At 46.1% G+C, this 21,527-nt stretch overlaps 2 protein-coding genes across 5 annotated transcripts in view; one reads left to right on the top strand and one right to left on the bottom strand.

The window, feature by feature from the left end:
- CAPS2 (calcyphosine 2) overlaps nt 1-13,528 on the bottom strand; it is a 274,614-nt gene extending 261,086 nt beyond the window's left edge. For 2 of the 3 annotated variants that reach the window (XM_063927438.1, XM_063927440.1), the window contains exons 1-2: nt 13,436-13,528; nt 3,554-3,642 (exon numbers count right to left, since the gene is read on the bottom strand). In XM_063927438.1, coding sequence (XP_063783508.1) covers nt 3,554-3,642; nt 13,436-13,502 — 156 coding nt within the window. In that variant the 5' untranslated portion in view covers nt 13,503-13,528. Of the gene's footprint in view, nt 1-3,553; nt 3,643-13,237; nt 13,405-13,435 lie in introns of those variants that run through there. The other variant, XM_063927439.1, reaches the window with a different exon arrangement.
- Nucleotides 13,529-13,903: 375 nt separating this feature from the next.
- LOC134932743 (uncharacterized) overlaps nt 13,904-21,527 on the top strand; it is a 94,406-nt gene continuing 86,782 nt past the window's right edge. For both annotated transcript variants that reach the window (XM_063927442.1, XM_063927441.1), the window contains exon 1: nt 13,904-14,066. In XM_063927442.1, the coding sequence (XP_063783512.1) occupies nt 13,904-14,066 (163 nt within the window). The remainder of the gene's footprint in view (nt 14,067-21,527) is intronic.

The raw sequence follows: 21,527 nt of genomic DNA, 5'->3' as shown, positions 1-21,527 counted from the left end.
CCCACCGCAGGGCCATGACACGGTGAGAGATTCACACTCCCTCTATGCACAGTCACTTTGCTTCAGACATTGTCTGCAGGTCCATATCCTCATGTTTTAATCAGTGCAATATCATGCATGAATCTAAAATTGATTTTTTGTCATAATAAATTTATTTGAATTTTTTATCCTCATCATCAGTCATTCGTCTTATGGTATGAGCGCCAATGCACACTGCACTTTATTGTATTTACCTTGTATTCACGGGATTTATGTGTTTGTCCCGCTGAGTGGAGAAGCTGGGCAGCTCTATTCATTTTATTGCGCAAAATTGTTGGTGTGCACCCTTTCTGTATACCGTTTCACTTCCAGAGAAAGTGATACGCTGTTCAGCAACTGCTCTCTTGATCTCGCTTTTATGAGATCGTCCAAGTACGTGATAACAGTGACACCTTGCTTCCGCAGGAGCACCATCATTTCCGCCATTACCTTGGTGAATATTCTCAAGGCCGTGGAGAGACCAAACGGCAACGTTTGAAATTGGTAATGACCATCCCGTACCGCAATTCTGAGTACGCCTGATGAGGTGGATAAATGGGGACATGAAGGAATGCATCCTTTATGTCCCGAGTCACCATAAAATCTCCCCCTTTCAGGCTTGCAATCACCGCTCTTAGCGATTCCAACTTGAACCCTTTCAGGTATATGTTCAGGGATTTTAAATTCAATATGGGTCCGACCGAACCGTCTGGTTTCGGGACTACAACATGGTCGAATAATAACCCCCTCCTTGTTGAAGGAGGGGAACCTTGACCACCACCTGTTGAAGATACAATTTATGAATTGCAGTTAACACTGTTTCCCTCTCGTGGGGGGAAGCCGGCAGGGCCGTCGGTGAGGGGGCATCTTCTCAAAGTCCAGCTTGTATCCCTGAGACACAATATCTATTGCCCAGGGATCTAACAGGGAGTGAACCCACTTGTGGCTGAACTTACGAAGGCGTGCCCCCACCGGGCCTAGCTCCGCCTGTGGAGCCCCAGCGACATGCAGTGGATTTTTGTAGAGGCCGGGGAGGGCTTCTGTACCTGGGAACTAGCTGTGTTGTGCAGCTTCCTTCCTCTGCCCCCGCCTCTGGCAAGAAAGGACGCACCTCGGACTTTCTGGTTTCTTTATTCGAAAGGCTGCATTTGATAATGTCGTGCTTTCGTAGGCTGTGCAGGAATATAAGGCAAACTATCAGAATTACCAGCTATAGCTGTGGAGACCAGGTCCGAGAACCCTTCTCCCCACAATCCTCAGCCTTCCAAATGCCTCTTAAGTCGGCATCATCTGTCCATTGCATATTCTACAGGACACGTCAAGCAGAAATCGACATAGCTTTGACTCTAGGACCCAGTATACTCATGTCTCTTTGGGTCATGTTTAATATATAATATATATATATATATATATATCACTTAAGACAGCATCTTTAATATATATATATATATATATATATTTCTATGTATACACATAGATATAGATAGATATATATCTATCTATCTATATGTATATATATATATATATAGTACAGTGTTTCTCCACATTGACCGTGGAGAAAGATAGCACTCTCCAGACTTTTTATAGTATATGCAGTAAAGTCATTTATTCACAAAACTTGGTTCCATGTATATCTTCATGTCACAAGCAGGGTAAATAACAAAAAGGCTCACCAACGTTTCGGTCCTTGTTCGGACCTTTCTCAAGGTATTAGCCAGTCTCTCAAAGCAAAATCAGGAAAACAGCAGCGTCAGTGTCAACATCAAAAGCAGGAACCGGTACCTGCTTTTGATGTTGACACTGACGCTGCTGTTTTCCTGATTTTGCTTTGAGAGACTGGCTAATACCTTGAGAAAGGTCCGAACAAGGACCGAAACGTTGGTGAGCCTTTTTGTTATTTACCCTGCTTGTGACATGAAGATATACATGGAACCAAGTTTTGTGAATAAATGACTTTACTGCATATACTATAAAAAGTCTGGAGAGTGCTATCTTTCTCCACGGTCAATGTGGAGAAACACTGTACTGTACTATGAGTTTGACCCAGTGATTGGATCAGACTTTGATTTGGCACCCCAGCCGTTACCTGCGCTGGGTGAGAGTGTGGGACTCCCCATATATTTATCTATCTATCTATATATATATATATATATATATATATATATATATATATATATATATATATATATATATATATATACATACTAGGGTCTCAATCTCTGCTGATAAGGTACCTGTCCACGCTGCCACAGCGCTATAAACCCATGCCGACACAATCGCCGGTCTGAGTAGTATACTAGAATGTGCACGCTATCTGCAGGATCCCTGAGAATAGCTAGTGCTACCTTCTGGGCAAACGGGACACCCTAGGGGAAGATTCCCATCACATCCTGGCCCTAGTAGGGAAAGGATACTGCTTGAGAATTTTTTGTGGGAAGCTGCAGTCTCTTGTCTGGAGTTTCCCGCTCTATTTTTCCTCATGAGAGGAGGGAAATTTACCTCAGCTTTCTTCCCCTTAACATGTGTACCCTTGTGTCAGGGACAAATGAGTCATCAGTGATATGCAAATCCTCTTTTATTACAATAATCATATATTGAATACCTTTCAGCCATTTGGCTGTAACTTTGCATTATCGTAGTCGACACTGGAGCCAAACTCCGTGTCGATATCAGTGTTTATTATTTTGGATAGTGAGCATTGTGAGACTCTGAAGGTCTCTGTGACATAGGGACAGACATGGGTAGATTTCCTGTCTGTTCTCTAATCTTTTGTGCAATAAATTCACCTCAGCACTTACACATATCCAAACAGGTGTCGGCGTTGTCGACGGAGACACCCTCTCACACACATATTTGCCCTATCTCCTCCTTAGGGGAGCCTTTTACCTCAGACATGTCGACACACACACGTACCGACACACCACACACACAGGGGATGCTCTATTTGAAGACAGTTCCTCCACAAGGCCCTTTGGAGTGACAGAGAGAGAGTATGCCAGCACACATCCCAGCGCTATATGACCCAGGAATCACACAGTAACTTAGTGTTAACCCAGTAGCTGCTGTATATATTGTTTTTGCACCAAATTTATATGCCCCCCCTCTCTTTTTACCCTCTTCTATTGCAGGGGAGAGCCTGGGGAGCTGGGGAGCTTCTCTCAGTGGATCTGTGGAGAGAAAATGGCGCTGGTGAGTGCTGAGGAAGAAGGCCCCTCCCCCTCAGCGGCGGGCTTCTGTCCCGTTTCTGTGTAAAAATAATGGCGGGGGCTCGTACATATATACAGTGCCTGACTGTATATATGTATAATTTTGCCAAAAGGTATCTTAATTGCTTATTCTACAGACTCAACGACACTAGCATGGCACCAAACCTAACTGATCTTCACAAATCCAACCATGTCTTCATAACCATTTGAATCCATCATCTCTAAAACAAATGCTGATAATTTCTTCAGGACAGTGTTACAAGTTTTACATATCATGTTCTAATGCATAATCAGATTAACGCAAAATTCTTATTTTAAATAGTAAGTACCTTAGCAAGAGATTTTTTGGATGCAAGATCCGTTTGACCTCTAGGAGAGGCAGCTACTCCTTTTATCTCCAAATTCATCTTGAAATGTACTGACATTGAAAAAAAATGAAATAACATTATATAGCATTTAATGCACATGTAAAGGATTCAAGAAAATAGGATTTTAATACCTACCGGTAAATCCTTTTCTCGTAGTCCGTAGGTGATACTGGAATGGTCTTCGTACCATGGGGTACAGATGGGGTCCATTGGAGCCTTAGCACTTTAAATTTATTCAGAGTGTGCTGGCTCCTCCCCTCTATGCCCCCCTGCAGACTCAGTCTGGGAAAACTGTGCCCGAGGAGACGGACATACTTTGAGAGGAGGAAAATAGAAAATAAAAGTGGTGAGAGAACGAATCAGCATGCAACAAAACAAGAGGATAGCAACGTTAACCACAACCTGAAAATAGGATAGTAACGCTAACCAGAACTTGGAAGTAGGGGCAGCAACAGCAGACCCAACTACCAACACACAAGAATAACACTTGCAGGAAAACAACGAAGCACAGAGGCGGGCGCCCAGTATCCCCTATGTACTACGAGAAAAAGATTTACCGGTAGGTGTTAAAATCCTATTTTCTCTAACGTCCTAGGGAATACTGGGATGGTCTTAGTACCATGGGGAAGTCCCAAAGCTCCCAGACTGGGTGGGAGAGTGCTGAGATGCCTGCAAACCCGATTGACTATATGAAGTTCCTCAGTAGCCAAAGGGTCGAACCTGTAAGACTTAACGTGTTCGAACCCGACCAAGAAGCTGCCCGGCATAACTGCAAAGTCGAAACACCCCGGGTAGCCGCCCAGGAAGAACCCACCGACCGGGTGGAGTGGGCCTGAACAGATCTCGGCAGCGGCAAATCCGCCAACCAACATGCAACAGACTGCTTCGAAGCATGACAAACAATCTGTGAAGCATCATAGAGAACAAAAAACGAGTCCGATTTACTGAGAAGAGCTGTCTTCTTGTCATAAATCCCCATAACCCTAACCACGTCCAAGGACTGTGGATTAACAGATGCGCCAGTGACAACCGGAACCACTATCGGCGAACTGATATGAAATGCAGACACCATATCAGGCAAGAATGTCTAGCGAGTTCAGAGGTCCTCTCTATCCTCATGAAACAGCAGAGAAGGACTCCTACAGGATAAGACCCCAAATTTCGAAACACGCCTTGCAGAGGCCAAGGTCAACAACATGATAGCCTTCCACGACAAATATTCCATGTCCACCCTGTGGAAAGGTGCAATCAATCCGATTGGAGAAAGGACAGAACCACATTGACGGTGCCGTGGGGGGCACAAAAGGTGGTCGAATATAAAGGACACCCTTCAAGAATGTCTGGACTACTGGGAGAACAGCCAATTTTTTTTCTGGAAGAAAAAGACAAGGCTGAGATCTGAACTGTTATGGAGCCTAAACGTAGGCCCAACACAACAGTCTGCAGGAAGTTCAAGAAAGGTCCCAGTCAATAATCCACAGCAGAATACTGTCAACCCTCACACCAAGAGAACATGTTTCCCATATGCGATGGTAATGTTTCAACGTGACCATATGCCCGGCTTGGATCATAGTCGAGATAACCTTGCCCAGAACCTCTTTCCTGGGTAAAAACCGCCCATTCAACTTCCATGCCATTAAACATAGCCGTGGTAAGTCTGGATAGACTAACGGCCTTTGTGTAAGAAGATCATCCTGAATTGGCAGAGGCCAGGGACCTTTAAGTGACAATACTAGCAGGTCTGCATGCCAGGCCCTGTGGGGCCAGTCTGGGGCAATCAGAATTGCCTGAACTCTTTTCCATTAAGTCCTTCGAGAACTCTGGGAAACAGAGGTATTGGAGGGAACAAATTCACCAACTGGTGAATCCACGGCGTCGTCAGAGCGTCCACCGCTGCGGCCTGTGGATCCCTCGTCCTGGAACAGGAACGCAGAAGCTTCTTGGCGAGTTCCGTGTCCAGAATCATTAGCAGGAACCGAAGCCTCTGCGTAGGTTTTATGCAGGATTTCTGCAGATTGAGAATCCACCTATGATCCGTGAGAAGTTGTATTGAATGGCTGATGCTTTCCATCAACTGTGCTCTGAACATAGCCGTTATGAGGAGTTCGTCCAAGTATGGAACGATGTTCACTTCCTGCTTGCGGAGTTGTAGCAACATCTCTGGCATCACCTCTGTGAACACCCTCGGTGCCGTTGAGAGGCCGAAAGGCGAGGATTGGACCTGGTAGTGACCATCCTGCAGTGCAAACCTGAGGTAAGCCTGATGAGGCGGCCATATCGGGACGTGAAGATACGCATCATTGATATCCAGAAATACCAAGAATTCCCTTTCTTCCAGACCCAAGATCTCTGGAAGTGGATCACTCGAAAGAACGGGTTCAGTGATTTGAGGTTGAAGATCGGCCGTACTGAATGGTCTGGTTTCGGTACCACAAAACAGGTTGGAATAATAACCCCTGTTTTGGAGTTGAGGTGGAACAGGAACAATGACCTGCGTCCGTAACAGTTTTTGCATGTCTTCTTGCAAGGTTACTTTTGTTTCGTGTGAAACTGGTAATCCTGACGTGAAGAATCTGTGAGGTGGGAGCATATGAAACACTAACCTGTAGCCCTGGGAGAGTAGGTCTTTCCCCTAGGGGTCCTGGCAGGAGGCCTGCCCCTGAAATATTTCTCCCACCTGTAAGGCCCCTAGTATCTGGGGCTAACCGTCATGCTGATGGCATGGATGCGGCTGAACCTGAGCACTGCTCCTGTGAACCAGTGGCCGCTGGTCTGCGCGGTATACCTCTGGGTCCTCTAGCGGTGTTGGAGGTACCTCTGGCCTTTCCCTTAAATCTGTCAACCCCCCGAAAGGACTACAGAATGGGGCCTGGGTTGCACGTCCAGCCGGCGGAGCTGCAGACGGGAGTTAGGTGGACTTACCAGCCTTAGTATGTGAAATTCACTTGTTCAGTTCATGACCGAAACAAAACCTCCCCCATAAAGGGAAAGCTCACTCTCTTGGAAACAGAGTCTGCTGTCCATCGCCGCAGCCATAGCGCTTTGCGCGCTGACACCGCCATGGCCGTTGAGCGTGCATTGATCAGGCCTATATCCTAGAATGCTACACACATAAAATGTGCCGAATCCTGTACATGTCGCAGGAGTGTGATAATCTCATCCTGAGGCATCATGTCAAAACCTTTCAGTATATTACCCGTCCATTTAACAATGGCCCTAGTAATCATCCACATGCAATTGTGGGTCAATGAGCAACTCCCACTGCTGTGCAAATGGATTTGAGAGTAGTCTCAATTTTATGATCAGCAGGGTCTTTTAAGGAGATAGCTCCAGGTACAGGCAACACAATCGAACGTGACAGCCAGGGCATTGAAGTATCCACTGCAGGTGGATTTTTCCACACCTTCCTATTCTCAGGGGGAAAAGGAAAGGACATCAGCAACCTCATAGGGATCTAAAATTTCATGTCAGGATGAACCCATGTTACTCTAAAGACTGTTTAATTCCTTTGAGATAGGAAAGTAGCAGGAGATTTTGTTTTTACATTAAATAAAACAATACATTTACTGTGTCTGTCTCCTTATCAGGGATATTCAGGACATCTCGAATAGAGTAGATAAGAGCTTCCACTACCTGAGACAGTACCGTCCCTTATATCTACATCCATCTCCCCCTCTTCCAGATCTGGCATCTCGTCATCAGATACAGACTAGAACCCTAAAATTTGTGAAATAAGTATAGGGGACTGAGAGGCTGGTCTGTGGTCTGAATTCTAACCATAAAATCAGCCATAGACTTATTTTAAATCTTGCCTCTCCTGCCTGGCAGTATCCAGTACAGATGATAAGTAAACATCCCTTTTATCTAGTCCAACCATGCTGGCTTTTGATTGCTGCTTCCTTGTGAAGGGGGGCTGCACTGTGCGCACAACAGAGATCCCCCTGGGGGACGGGAAAACTTTGTGCTGCATTACTTTTTTCTGATTATCCAGCCATTCTAGTTCTAGTGTGCTGCTTCCCTGCGAAGGGATACTGCACTGAGTACACAACAAAAGACCCCCCTGGAGTGGGGGGAAATTTTGTGCTACAGGACTGACATATAACTTTCTTGCCAGACATGTTTATACAGCAGAACACACACAGGAGCAGTGAAATATACACAGTAACCCATACTTGCCTACTTTTGAAAACTACTTTCAGGGAGATTATAGTTAGAATGCGCCGAGTGAAGTGCGGTGCACAGCTGAGGGGGAGTGTCATGCTCCACATGTCTAGCTCCATCTATGGGCGTATCTAATGGCAACTAGGAATTTCTCGTAGAGTGCAGACAGACTATTTTCAAAAAGATTCGAAATAAGACAAGGCTTCAGCTAACTGCGGCAGAACTACAAGTCCCAGAAAGTCAGATCAGTCACCATATACATATTGGGGTTCTTAATGGTACCAAGAGTTGCATAACCACTAGATGCCGGCTCCTCTGTATATAGGCATCAGACTATTTCAATGACATGTGTCAGTCACTCAGCCATCTTTCTAGATGTTCTGCAACAGGTCTCCACTGAGTATGAGGGGCAAAAGGTGTGCATCTAAAAGGGGCACAATCCAGAAACCTTTAGCCAAAAATTAATATTTAATAAAGGAACACATATATTATGTCATAAGTACAAAGAAGTAAAATAAAAAATTAAAAGAACAGTTGTCGCACAATATTGCATACGAGACTCATAGGAGAAAATACTGTATTTGACCATTCACATCAGTCCCTGCCGCAGCAGAGCTCACAATCTACATTCCCTACCACGTGTTACCACACACACCTACACCAGTGGAGCTTACATTGTATATTACCAAACACATGTACACACACACATACATTCATGCTAGGGTTCATTTTGTTGGGAGCCAATTAACCTACCAGTTGGATTGTTGGAGGAAACCGGAGTACCCGGAGGAAACCCACGCAAGTACGGGGAGAATATACAAACTCCACAGTTAGGGCCATTGCGAAAATCAAACCCATGATCTCAGCTCTGTGCGGCAATATTGCTAACCATTATGCTGTCTGTGCTACAGTATTACAAGTGCATTATCTAAAATAATAGTAGGAATCAATAATAATAAATTTTAATATAAAGGTATTAAGTGCTTTGAATGGCCTTTGAGCAGGGGTGGGCAATTATTTCAGCTCGGGGGCCGTTTGGCAGGTTTTGGATAAGTATGGAGGGCAGCGCATGGTGAACCGGACCTGACCGCCTGGATGGTCACGTGTGTGTGTGTGTACAATATATGTTATTCCCACATATAAATGCATGCTCCCTATAAAAGTGATCAAAGATAATGTACAACCCCCTGCTCCTTTAACAGTACCAGTTTAGAATAGATTGCAGCTCTTTTCCCTATATAACTGAGGCAGTTAAATTAGGCTGAATGGTGTATAAACAGGGTATACTGTATGATTGGGGATGAAGCTGTTGTGCAGTAATCTGAACCCCATATGCAGTAAATAGGACTGCAAGTAGTGCACATGAGGCTGCTTTGGGCTTTATGCATTGGCTGTGTTTTATACAGTATGCATAGGGTGTACTTTTTTGCCATACAAAGCAACATAAGTGAACATTATCACCAAGCATGTTTATTTATTTTTGAATTCTGCTATGAGTGGCACACATTATGCAGCCTTTGTTCTGTATCTCAAATGTATAATATATTTCCTTAATACTAAGTGCCCCACACTGCCTGGCCCTCCATCATGCATGTTTTCAAATTTTGCTTACATGCTGCTGTACCTGTCCCCGCTCCTGCAGTGCTCAGCACTGCTGGATCAAGGTCTCTCTCTCTTATCTGGAGCTGAATCCCCTGCTCCAGACCTTCTGTCTGGGTGTGGTTCATCAAATCGACAGTGTCTAGGTCGACAATGTTTAGGTCGACCACTATAGGTCGACAGTCATTAGGTCGACATGGATGGAAGGTCGAGAGGGTTTCTAGGTCGACATGTGCTAGGTCGACAGGTCTAAAGGTCGACATGAGGATTTATTTATTTTTTTGGTGTCGTTTTCTTCGTAGAGTGACCGGGATCCCAAATTAGTGCACCGCGTCCCCTCGCATGGCTCGCTTCGCTCGCCATGCTTCGGGCATGGTGCCTTCGCTCCGCTACCGCTTCGCTCGGCATACTTTACCGTTCCAATCGTAGTCCACGTGGATCGTTAAGTATGAAAAAATTAAAAAAGAGAAAAAAAATATGTGAAAAACTCATGTCGACCTTTAGACCTGTCGACCTAGCACATGTCGACCTAGAAACCCTGTCGACCTTCCATCCATGTCGACCTAGTGACTGTCGACCTATAGTGGTCGACCTAAACATTGTCGACCTAGACACTGTCGATCTTCAGACCGGATCCCTTCTGTCTCAGGACTGCTACTGCCGGAGGTTGGCTCTGCCCCCTGTGACCTGAGCTCAGCTCTCCAGCAGCAAGGGCTGTCTCCTCGCCTGCAGTAGATAACAGCGCAGGGGCTGCATTAAACGAGCTGGACCCAAATGTACAGTATTTTGCCCACCTGCCTTAAACATGGGGTCTTGTGTAAACACGCCAGCTAAATTTTGATGCTGGAAGTGGATGTGAGGGGGCACCTCAGTTCTCTCCGAAGACTGGTTGTACTTGTACTGCAGCTCAAACTCCGGGGGTGTCACTTAGCAGCGGAGTGGGATAGTTCCGGAGGGAACAGGACACAGAGATCAGTTGCTGGGCTGGCTCCTCTCATCTGCTTCCTGGTCATATGGTGCCGTGACAGGAGTCAGTAGGGGAAGCAGTGAGCTCGGATTTACGGCTGGTGCAAGTGTGAGGTCTTGGGGCATGTGACATACTCTCGTCATGCCCCTCCCCCGTCACTGCCAGACGAGACAGTGGGGAATCTGGGGGGTTTGTTAAATTGTCCGGGGCAGCGGGAGACGCCACTTAAAATCGGGAGTCTCCCGCAGATTACGGGAGGGTAGGTAACTATGCAGTAACCCAGTGTGTGTACAGCCTGGATGGAGTGAGACAGAGGGAGAGAAACCAGCACACGTGCCTCAATCAGCTAAAGCAGTGCTTTGCCGGGCAGAAACTGGAACCTTAGATAAGGTAAGTAGTTTTTCTTACAGACAATATATTGCTCCCCACCTTCTACAATGCTTTAGAGGGTCCTCGGAGGAGCAGCGCTTCTTCGCATGAAGCCTGTAGTGTGATGCAGCAGAAAATGGCGCCTCTGAGCCGCTGGTCCCGCTCTTAGGGAATCCCAGCCCTTAATGCAACGCGGTCCCTGTACTTTATTATACTGGCAAGTCTCTCCAGTGTGGGTATATGCAGTGGGCACCACAACACACAGCGCCCTTATGCTGCCATGTGAACCGGGGACCCGCTAACCGGGACCACAATTCCTGTACTCGCCACACCAGTGTCTTCAGTTCTGTTAGGGGTGGCGGCATGCTGTTGCAGTGCGCGCACACCCTGGGGGCGAGCGAAAGAACACCTCAGGAGCTATGTCCTGTCAGCGGGGTTACGGACCATTAACCCTTTAAGAGGTTGGCCGGTCGCCCCCCCCCCCCCAAGTCCTACGAGGCAGGCAGACTGGGGCCAACCCGTGCTGCCTAAAAATAACAAACTAAAATAAATTTTGAAGAAAACACTCTGAAGCTTCAGTGAATGCACCCGACTCCTTGGGCACATTTTTCTAAACTGAGTCTGCAAGAGGGGCATAGAGGGGAAGAGCCTGCACACTCTGAAGAAATTGAAAAAGTGCCAAGGCTCCAATGAACCCCATCTATACCCTATGGTACTAAGACCATCCCAGTATCCCCTAGGACGTTAGAGAAAACTCCCTTTATTCATTTGTACGGTTGTTTAAATAAAGTTTTAACGAAGTAAACTTTCTTGTTATATTCTATCCCTCTTTCCAACTACTAGTTTAATATTGATCCTTTCCCTGGGGCTCACAATGTATGGTTCCTATAGGTCCTCATGAATACTACTTACTAGGCACCTGTGCCTGGAACTTTCATAGTGATCAGACCTATTCATGGCCTTGGACAGCGCATTGTTTGGTAGACTAGGTCATAATGATCCATCTAGCACCCTGTACCTGTCAGAGATGTGGGGTTTTGTGAATCAGAGTATGCAAAGTTAAGGTAGCTGTCTTAATGTAGTTCTTGCTCATAGACTGCGGATACGAAAACCAATACTGAGTAGTTGACAGAAACTGGGGCACGGAGTCTAACACACCAGTGGTTTTCGCCAGGGACCACCACAAGGAGGTGTGGACTTTGCTGCGCCCAACATTCAGGTTGCTGCCCCCTGTCTGCAATGGACAGATTGTGAACCAGATACTTGAATGACTTGAGGATGGAACAGAGGAGCTGGTGGTGCTAGAATATCAGCTGGTACCGACAGTGCAGGAGTTAACAGCAGGAACTCATTAATAGGATATCAGCTGGAACCAATGTAGCTTGGGTATCAGTTGACTCCACTGGAGTGAGGATGTCGGCTGGAACCAATGGTGATTGGATACAGGCTGGAACTGATGAAGCTGAGATATCGGTTACAACTGATGGAGTTGAGACATCGGCCTTGAACCGATGGAACTGAGACATCGGCTGGAACCAGTGAGTGCTGGAATAAAGCACCAGAGACACCTAAATCAATTGTTTCTCTGATCAGGCGCACACTACTTTATAAGCGGCCAAATAGACATGGTTTGGTCGCGAATAGCGGCTAATTTAATCTAAATTAGTCCCCGCAATGTGAACAGTCCCATTTGGGCAACCAAAAGGAAACTTTTAACACATTTCTGCTAGCCACCTCAGGAGGCTGCAAGCAGAAAGATCAGCGCCATCGGTGATAGCACCCGAACACAGAAGTGCTGTAAATCAGGCAGAGGCATTTGCAGAATTGAGATGCGATCGCATTTCCCTGCCCGCGCAGAGCGGGTCCTGCATGTGCAGGTATTTGATATTTTTCAAAAGGTGTCAAATGACTGATTTTCACATTTAAAAAAGTAGGCAAGGGTCTTTCAGCAAATCAAAGCCACTACATTATTCTGGGGTACATTACAATGGGTGTGATGTGATTTTCAAGTCCATTTGAAAGATAATGGGGGGGGAGAAACACATGCAACTTGCATCTGCAAGTTCAAAAACTAATTTCTCATCCAGATAACACCTCCACATACATGTCCCACTAAATTAATCAATTTGTGAGCATTTAAGTGGAAATGGCATGTCTACTGACCAGATTTTACAAGTTTAAGGTTTCCCAAGTGCAATATTATCCATGTGAGGTGTGCCAGAGGTCCCAACCTTTTTATCTTTTCTGGTATGAACTAACAGCTTAATTAACCCAGACAGTGGTGTTAAAGAAATGTGGTATTCTAGATGAATACAAAAAAACTTATGCATGTGAATTGTTGATCTGCATAAGCTTACAGCAGCTGCTAATTGAATTTGCCCTATAATGTGATACAAAACGGTCAACCTTTCTAGTACAATTAATTCAATGCCTCCTGGTTATACCAACTTGTTAAGGTGGCATTCCCACCACCAAAGAAACGCTGTGCACAAAACTGCTTTATAATATATGCCATGTCTCCCTCTTATTGTAAAACACCTTATTATTACCCAGGTGACTGTAAATGGAAGGACCTCCTGCACAGGTTATATTACACAAAGGAAAGTGCTGAGAACTCCAGCAGGAGGTGGCACTCCTCTCAGCAGAGCATCTGCACCAGTGCCCGGGCCTAGCTGTATGCCCCCCGCCGCCCCAGTGACTGTAGGGCTAACGGCACAGTATAATGGTCAGACGGAGAATGGACTCACCCGACCCAGGGCGAGCTCTGACTGCTGCGGGTGAGAAAGAAGCAGCAACGGTGAAGGCGGAAGTCATGCTGTACAGCGTGAGTAACCATGGTGACCACCGTGTCGCATACGGGGTGTGTTTGCGTTCCACCACACCGTGGGTGGAACGCACATCGTGTTGCCGCGGCCTGCTGCTACTACTACTACGTCTCAGTAATGGTTACATGTGCCGCCGCGGTAACTAAGGCTGACGGTCTGTGCGGGGATACCAGAGCGGTTATAGCACACGGTGTGTCCTACCGCCAGGGTTACGGAGGAAGAGTACCCTGCGCCTGGCCCGGCTCATCCCCAGGGTGCGCACGTCATTCCCGAGGCGCAGCCAACCACAGTGACAGGGAGCGTATGGGAGAGAGCAGCACACCCTGTGTGTGGCCAGACAGCTGGAGGGGGTGCAGTCAGTAATAGTAAGCAGCGGCGGGCGCAGGCATCATGGTGCTCTCCGGCTCCCAGTGCCTGATTCTGGCCGTGTCCTTGGCGCTGTGCGCTTGCTTTCTCTTGCCCAGAATGTTTGGAGGCGGCGCTGTACGGTACACCAGCAAGCGGGACCCCCGAAGGATGCCTCCCCCCATTCACGGCCGCTCACCCAGAAGAGGTATCTGGTGCTATGTTATAAGGTGCACTACCAAATGTTCTGACTGTACATGATGTACAGTAACTCAATGCCAGTGCTGTGAGGGAGGGGAAACCCATCCTGTGTATGCACGTGTGCAGTGAGTAGCAGGCAGTCATAGACATGTGCATTAAACTTGCAGCTGTCAATATTTCAAGCTTTAGGCTACACTACATCAGGAACTTTGCGCTCTTCGGCGTTTAGAATTTTCTAATGATTAAATTGTGTTATGGTGAAAATGTTGACATTGTCAGTGTCAGACCGACAGCAAAAAGGGATCCGGTCTGAAGATCGACAGTGTCTAGGTCGACCACTATAGGTCGACAGTCACTAGGTCGACATGGATGGAAGGTCGACAGGGTTTCTAGGTCGACAGGTCTAAAGGTCGACATGAGTTTTTCAAATTTTTTATTTTTTTTTTATTTTTTCATACTTAACGATCCACGTGGACTATGATTGGAACGGTAAAGTGTGCCAAGCGGTAGCGGAGCGAAGGCACCATGCCCGAAGCATGGCGAGCGAAGCGAGGGGACGCGGTGCACTAATTTGGGATCCCGGTCACTCTACGAAGAAAACGACACCCAAAAAAAAAAAATCCTCATGTCGACCTTTAGACATGTCGACCTAGAAACCCTGTCGACCTATCATCCATGTCGACCTAGTGACTGTCGACCTATAGTGGTCGACCTAAACATTGTCGACCTAGACACTGTCGATTTGATGAACCACACCCCAGCAAAAACATGTTGACATAGCAGGAATGGTCTATATAACATCATTATAAACATGTCGGTATGTTCAATGATGACATAATGAATGTTAACTAAATATACCACACCTGTTTTGGTAATTTGTGTACACAATGAAACAGAATCATTTTTTATGTAAGTCATATCCATTTTCTCTCCCAGTCCTGTCTCCATTCCTGAAATATTGATAAAATGTTCTTACCTGAGATGTAACTGAAAATGATCTATTCTCTCATGTCCTCTCACTGACCATTGCAGCCTCCTATCTGGTATTCCTGTCACCTCAATTTAATGCACCCCAAATACAGCAACAAGGCTGAGCTTCCACTTCCACTTTTCCATATCCCCCACACTACTCTTTCAATTATTATACATATCCTACATTCGATTCCAGTGCCTTATTCTCACCCACAAACTGTCAATTATATCAACTCACCCTTTTGTAAATGTCAAACCTCCTCACATACTTTTCTTGACTCCTTTGGCCTGCATCATCATCTTTGATATTCCCTTCTAATGGGCCCTACACAATGGGCGATATGAGTGAAAGATATGAATGATCTTGTTCATTAATGAACGAGATACTGTTCATATCTTTCAGTGTGGAGGCACCAGCGATGAACGATGCACGGCCCCGCGCTCGTTCATCGCTGGTGCCCCGTCGCTTTTGCATGCAGGCCAATATGGACGAGATCGTCCATATTTGCCCGCACTGCTATGGAGCCGGGTGACGCGGGGAGTTAAGAAACTTCATTGCACCCCCTCCCGCTGCCGGGTCGGCCGTATCCACCGTCGGGCAGCTCAGCTGGGGATCTATCAGTGTGTAGGGCCCATTACTCCTGACTACAAAGACAGCTCTGGTTCTACTACTCCCATTCAGGGTAGCCATCAGGGGCTAGACTGGTATCCCAGGCTCTTATAGAGAGTGCGACCCACCCTTGGCTCCTACCACCAATACCTGTATAGCTCCACCAGGCTGTGAATCAACAGCAGGCTGGTGTACAGGGAGGACTTCTTAAAACAAGCCTTCCCTGTGCATCAGCTCTCTGTGAACAGTTCCTGTAGGTCTACACGTATATGTAACGTCACAATGTATGACATCACATAGGGTGGAGCGGTGTGGCAGAATCTTTTTTTTGGAGGTGAGGGGCCCGGTTTATTTTACCAGTCCCGGGTCCCATAATTTTCTGATGGCAGCTCTGCTCCCATTGCATTCTTTGCCACATTTGTTAAAACTCTACAGCCTTCAAATGTGTAGACGTTTTCTAAAAAGTCATATCTTTATTTGAGCTTATCCTACACCAACCTATGGGGAGAATTCAGTTTTCTTTGTGGGGATGTAGCTCCCTACTTAAGGGGGTAATTCCAAGTTGATCGCAGCAGGAATTTTGTTAGCAATTGGGCAAAACCATGTGCACTGCAGGGGAGGCAGATTTAACATGTGCATAGAGAGTTAGATTTGGGTGTGGTGAGTTCAATCTGCAATCTAAATTGCAGTGTAAAAATAAAGCAGCCAGTATTTACCCTGCACAGAAATAAAATAACCCACCCAAATCTTACTCTCTCTGCACATGTTATATCTGCCCCCCCTGCACTGCACATGGTTTTGCCCAACTGCTAAAAAATTTCCTGCTGCGATCAACTTGGAATTACCCCCTAAGTGCCCAGAGCTATTCAATTGATCATGCTATAAACCCGCGACCAGCAGATTTTGGCTTGTACCCTCCTGAAGGAATGAGCAGAAATCTGTGCTAACTAGTGCTTTGGGGTTAGTCGTGGTGTTACCGGATGTGGGAGCGGCATCGTGCCCGGCACTAAGCCCAAGAGATGCAGTTTACTAAACATTGGAATTAGTCACTGTTTGAGGCATCTCCCGGGTTAAGAGCCAGACACGATGTAGTTAATTGAATAGCTCCAATCACTTACCTGGGAGTTACATCTCTGTGTAGAGAATTAAATACCCCCTTTGCTAACAAAATGTATACCCTCACTACTGTCCCAGTCTCCATTTTGAGCTACACTCGGTCTTATCTCAGTTGTACACTAAATTGTTCGTGAGCCATTGCCCTTCCTGCCGTTTTCTTTTATAGCTGCATTTATTTTGTTTACCTTCTTTATTTTTGTTTTATGTATGCTTTGTTTTTTCCACTCTCCAAATCAGTGGGCCTAATTCAGGTTGGATCACGCGATCCAACCCGCAGTTTTCAGATGATCGGGAAACTGCGCATGTGCATGACCTGTTCTGCACATGTGCGGAATGTGTCCTGCAACCACATCGCAGGGATGTAAACTGCATGATAGACAGACAGAGAGGCTTTCGGGGAGGGGAGGCAGGCGTTGCCGGAAACAGGGACATGTTGCACTAATTTTCCGAGAGTGGCGAGGGCAGGGACTGCGATCGCATTGATCACAGTATTGCTATCGCGAATGCAGGAAGGAGGTGCATCCTGCATTTGAACTGCTAAGGAGCTTTGCAAATGCAATCCTTACTGAATTAGGCCCAGTTGGCAGTAGTAATAATAATAATAAAAATATGCAGCAAACTTGATGCAAGTTATTTAGTTAAAGTACTTACTTAGCTCATACACTTTATTTGTTTACTACTTTTTTAAGCTTTTAATTGTATTTTTTGTATTTTGCTGCAAACAATAATTTCAGAAGCATGCATTTCTTGTAAAACCAGCTGCTATTTTAGTTTTCCACCTGTTCCTGGAAAATGCACATTTGCATTCCATGCTACAATACCTTGACTGTATTGATTAGATGTGGCAAATAGATAACTCATTAGCACTGTCGAGAAACATTTACATTAATTTATTTCAGTAATTCTGGCTCCGTTGTACAACAGGAAATTAATTCTGATAAATAGAAAGCTTTTAACCTATTATGTATGCTTCTTCTATTTACAAACATTAATGGAAATGGATGCTGGAATATTTTAAGTACACCACTCAGACAGTTTTAAGGAAAATCAATGTTATCTTTTTTATTTTTCTTCTACATCCTAGAGGACACTGGTGTCCACATTAGTACCATGGGGTATAGAAGGGTCCACTTGGGGCCTTGGCACTTTAAGAAATGTAATAGTGTGGGTTGGCTCCTCCCTCTATTCCCCTCCTACCAGACTCAGTTTAGAAAATGTGCCCGGAGGAGCCGATCACGCTTAGGGAAGCTCCTGAAGAGTTTTCTGCATTTATTTTCTGTTTGTTTTTTTTCAGGCAGGACTGGTTGGCACCAGCCAGCCTGCTTCATGGGACTTAGAGGGAGAAACGGCCCAACCTCCTATAGGGTTAATGGTCCCGTTCCCCCGCTGACAGAACATAGCTTCTGAGAGACCTATTCGCAAGCCTCACCACGGCGAGCGTACAGTCCCGCAGCACGCTGCCACCCCTATCTGAGCCAGAAGTAAGAAGAGTGGTGAGTAGATGGCCGGCATCCCGGTTAGCGGGTCGCTGGCTGTAATGGCGGCATCAGGGTATGGAGCGCAGCGCTGACATGCAGGCTGCGTCTCCAAGGCTCAGTACAGCATGCTTTTTGGATGTGTGTTCCGCTGTGAGGGGCGAGCTGAGCTGTTTAATTTACCCTACACTGGCACAACTTACCGGGGTTCTATCCCGCGGTAAGCATGAAAAACACCTCAGCCAATATAACAAAAAAACGGGAAGCCGCATGCCATTATGGGGGCGGGGATTCACTATGAGTGGATCCAGCAGTTCACCAGCACCGTTTTCCCTCTGCAGCTTACACTGACCGGAATCACAGGGAAGCGCAGCTCCTCCGCAAAGACTCCACGTCTCCTCAGCGGTACCAGGGGGTCTTAGTAAGGGGGAAGGGAGTGTTGTAGAATACTAAGCCCTATTAAGGAGCTTAGTTTGGGGACCCAGCTGAGTTTTACTTTAGCTGTAAGGGTGCAGTGTGGCTGGCTCCATCATCTGTGTCTCCCTGCGGGCTCTGTGTGGGTTAAACTGTGTTTTCACATTTCTGTGTGTGGGTGTGTGTTCTTCACATTACCATGTCCAGGCACTGTGTTTCCTGCACAGAAGAGTGTCTGTCCCCTCCCCCGGGAGAATCGCTACCATGTACCCAGAATAGTACACATTCTAAGGCTAATGGGTCAGAACCTGCATGGTTAGATTCCATTAAAGGGATGATCTCAAATATTTCTAATAAATTATCACATACTGAGAAAGAGATGCAATACTTAAGACAATCTTTGGATGACGTGATGAATAGAGATTAAGTCCCATACCATGCCTGCCATTTGTCCACAAAAGCGTACTCTGGCCCAGATCAAGCAGGCTGATACTGATGACGATACATCAGACACAGAGGACGAGTGAAGTGGACGTGAGTGGGGGAGATGCGGCCCTGTCACAGGGAATACAGGCCCTGATAGAAGCTATTAGAGAAGTCCTGCACATTCCTGACAAGGAGGTGGAGGTGGATGAGGAATCTTATTTTAATGTAAAAAATAAATCCTCAGCTACTATTCCAGCATCAAAGGAATTGTATGCCCTGTTTGAGGAAACTTGGGCCAATCCTGACAAAAAGTTTCAGATCCCTAAAAGGTTAATTTCATCCTTTCCCTTTCCTCTGGAGGATAGAAAGAAATGGGAAAACCCGCCGATTGTGGACGCATCGGTATCTAGGTTGTCACGTAAGATAGTCTTACCTGTTCCTGGGGCAGCATCCTTAAAGGACACGGCTGCTCGCAAGATTGAGACCACTCTCAAATCCCTATACACTGCTGCTGGGGTGCCCAGAGACCCACTATTGCTTGTGCATGGATCACTAGGGCCATTGCTAAATGGTCAGGTAATCTAATTGACGGAAAAGAATGAACAACTGCTTAACAGCGCCTCTGGGAATTAAAATAGGTGTGATTATATTCCCCTTATCAAATGCGCTACCTACAAGCACAGTGCACTTGCTTAAGAACAGGAACGAAGTTAAAAACGGCTGCGCAATGGAACAGGGAAATAGATTAAAAAATAGAGAGCTGACGTAAGTGTAAAAAGACAATTTATTAAGTGTATAAAATAATTAACACCAGTATATAATACACTAAAAACACTAATTGATAATGAGCTAGTGTCACTCAAAGACTGCTAAAAAAGGTAACCGGTTACCCACTGATCTGTTAAACAGGTAATGTAACTGAGAGAACGGCAAGAGTAACAAATAAGATTAACTGTAAATAGTTACATTAGGTCCTGCATGTGGATAATTTTCATCATTAGATTGAATGTGCATGAATGATCCATTCAAAGGTTGTAGTGCACAAGCAAAACAGTCCCGTAAATCAAAGTTTAAACTCCACGTGCTGTTTGATATGGTCCAGTGATGATGATAAAATAGAGTTACCTCTCCCGTGGGCTGGTACAACCGAGCGTCCTCGGTTGAAGTGTCCTGCAGTGCCTACTACGTAGCTGTGCGGGGAGGGTATGTGCAATGATGCGCTGAACGGGCCACTGTAGCGGAAGACAGTGTGAGGGGGATCTAATTGACGGGTTAGATTCCTTGCCCAGGGGGGAGATAACTTTACTCCTACAGCATATTCAGGACTCTGCTAACTTTATGGTGGAGGCCATAAAGAAAATTGGTTTGCTCAATGCACTCACCACTCCTATGGCAGTGTCAGCACGCAGGGGCTTGTGGCTACAACAGTGGACTGCGGATTCTAGGAAAGGCGTGGAAAGCCTACCATTCACAGGTGAGGCCCTTTTTGGAGAGGATCTGGATACTTGGTTATTCAAGGCTACGGCGAATAAGTCTATGTACCTTTCTGTTGTGAGGACTTTGCAGGTGTACGTAAAGCGAACAGCTCATCACAGAAAATCGGACTCGCTGTTTGTTCTTTATGATCCCAATAAAATTGGGTGTCCTTTTTCAAAGCAGACAATTACACACTGGATCAGGCTTACTATCCAGCATGCTTATTCCACGGCAGGTTTGCCATGTCCAAAATCTGTACAGGCCCACTCTACTAGTTCAGTGGGTTCTACCTGGCGGCTGCCCGGAGCGTCTCGGCTTTGCAGCTCTGCTGAGCAGTTTCTTGGTCAGGTTCGAACATGTTTGCTAAGTTCTACAGGTTCGATACTCTGACAACTGAGGACCTTCAACTTGGTCAATCAGTTCTGCAGGAACCTCAGCCCTCTCCAACCCAGTTTGGGAGATTTGGTACATCCCCATAGTACTAAAGTGGACCCCAGTATCCTCTAGGACAGGCCTGGCCAACCTGTGGCTCTCCAGATGTTGTGAAACTACACATCCCAGCATGCCCTGCCACAGTTTTAGCCTTCCCTAATAGCAAAACTGTAGCAAAGCATGATGGGACTTGTAGTTTTACAACAGCTGGAGAGCCACAGGTTGGCCAGGCCTGCTCTAGGACGTAAGAGAAAATAGGATTTTAATTACCTACCGGTAAATCCTTTTCTCGTAGTCCGTAGAGGATACTGGGCGCCCGCCCAGTGCTTCGTGTTTCCTGCACAGTTACATGGATAAGTATTGTTGTTGGTTCAGCTGTTGCTGTTCCTGTTCAAGTTTGGTTAGCATGGCTTTCCTCTTGGTTTGTGTGTGCTGGTTCGAATCTCACCACTGGCCTTTCAATCCTCTCTCAGGGTATGTCTGTCTCCTTGGGCACAGTTTCTACTATAAGTCTGGTAGGAGGGGAATAGAGGGACGAGCCAGCCCA

This window comes from Pseudophryne corroboree, chromosome 6, assembly GCF_028390025.1.
Source record: "Pseudophryne corroboree isolate aPseCor3 chromosome 6, aPseCor3.hap2, whole genome shotgun sequence".
Lineage (NCBI taxonomy): Eukaryota > Metazoa > Chordata > Amphibia > Anura > Myobatrachidae > Pseudophryne > Pseudophryne corroboree.
This window is presented reverse-complemented; position numbering and strand designations above follow the sequence as displayed.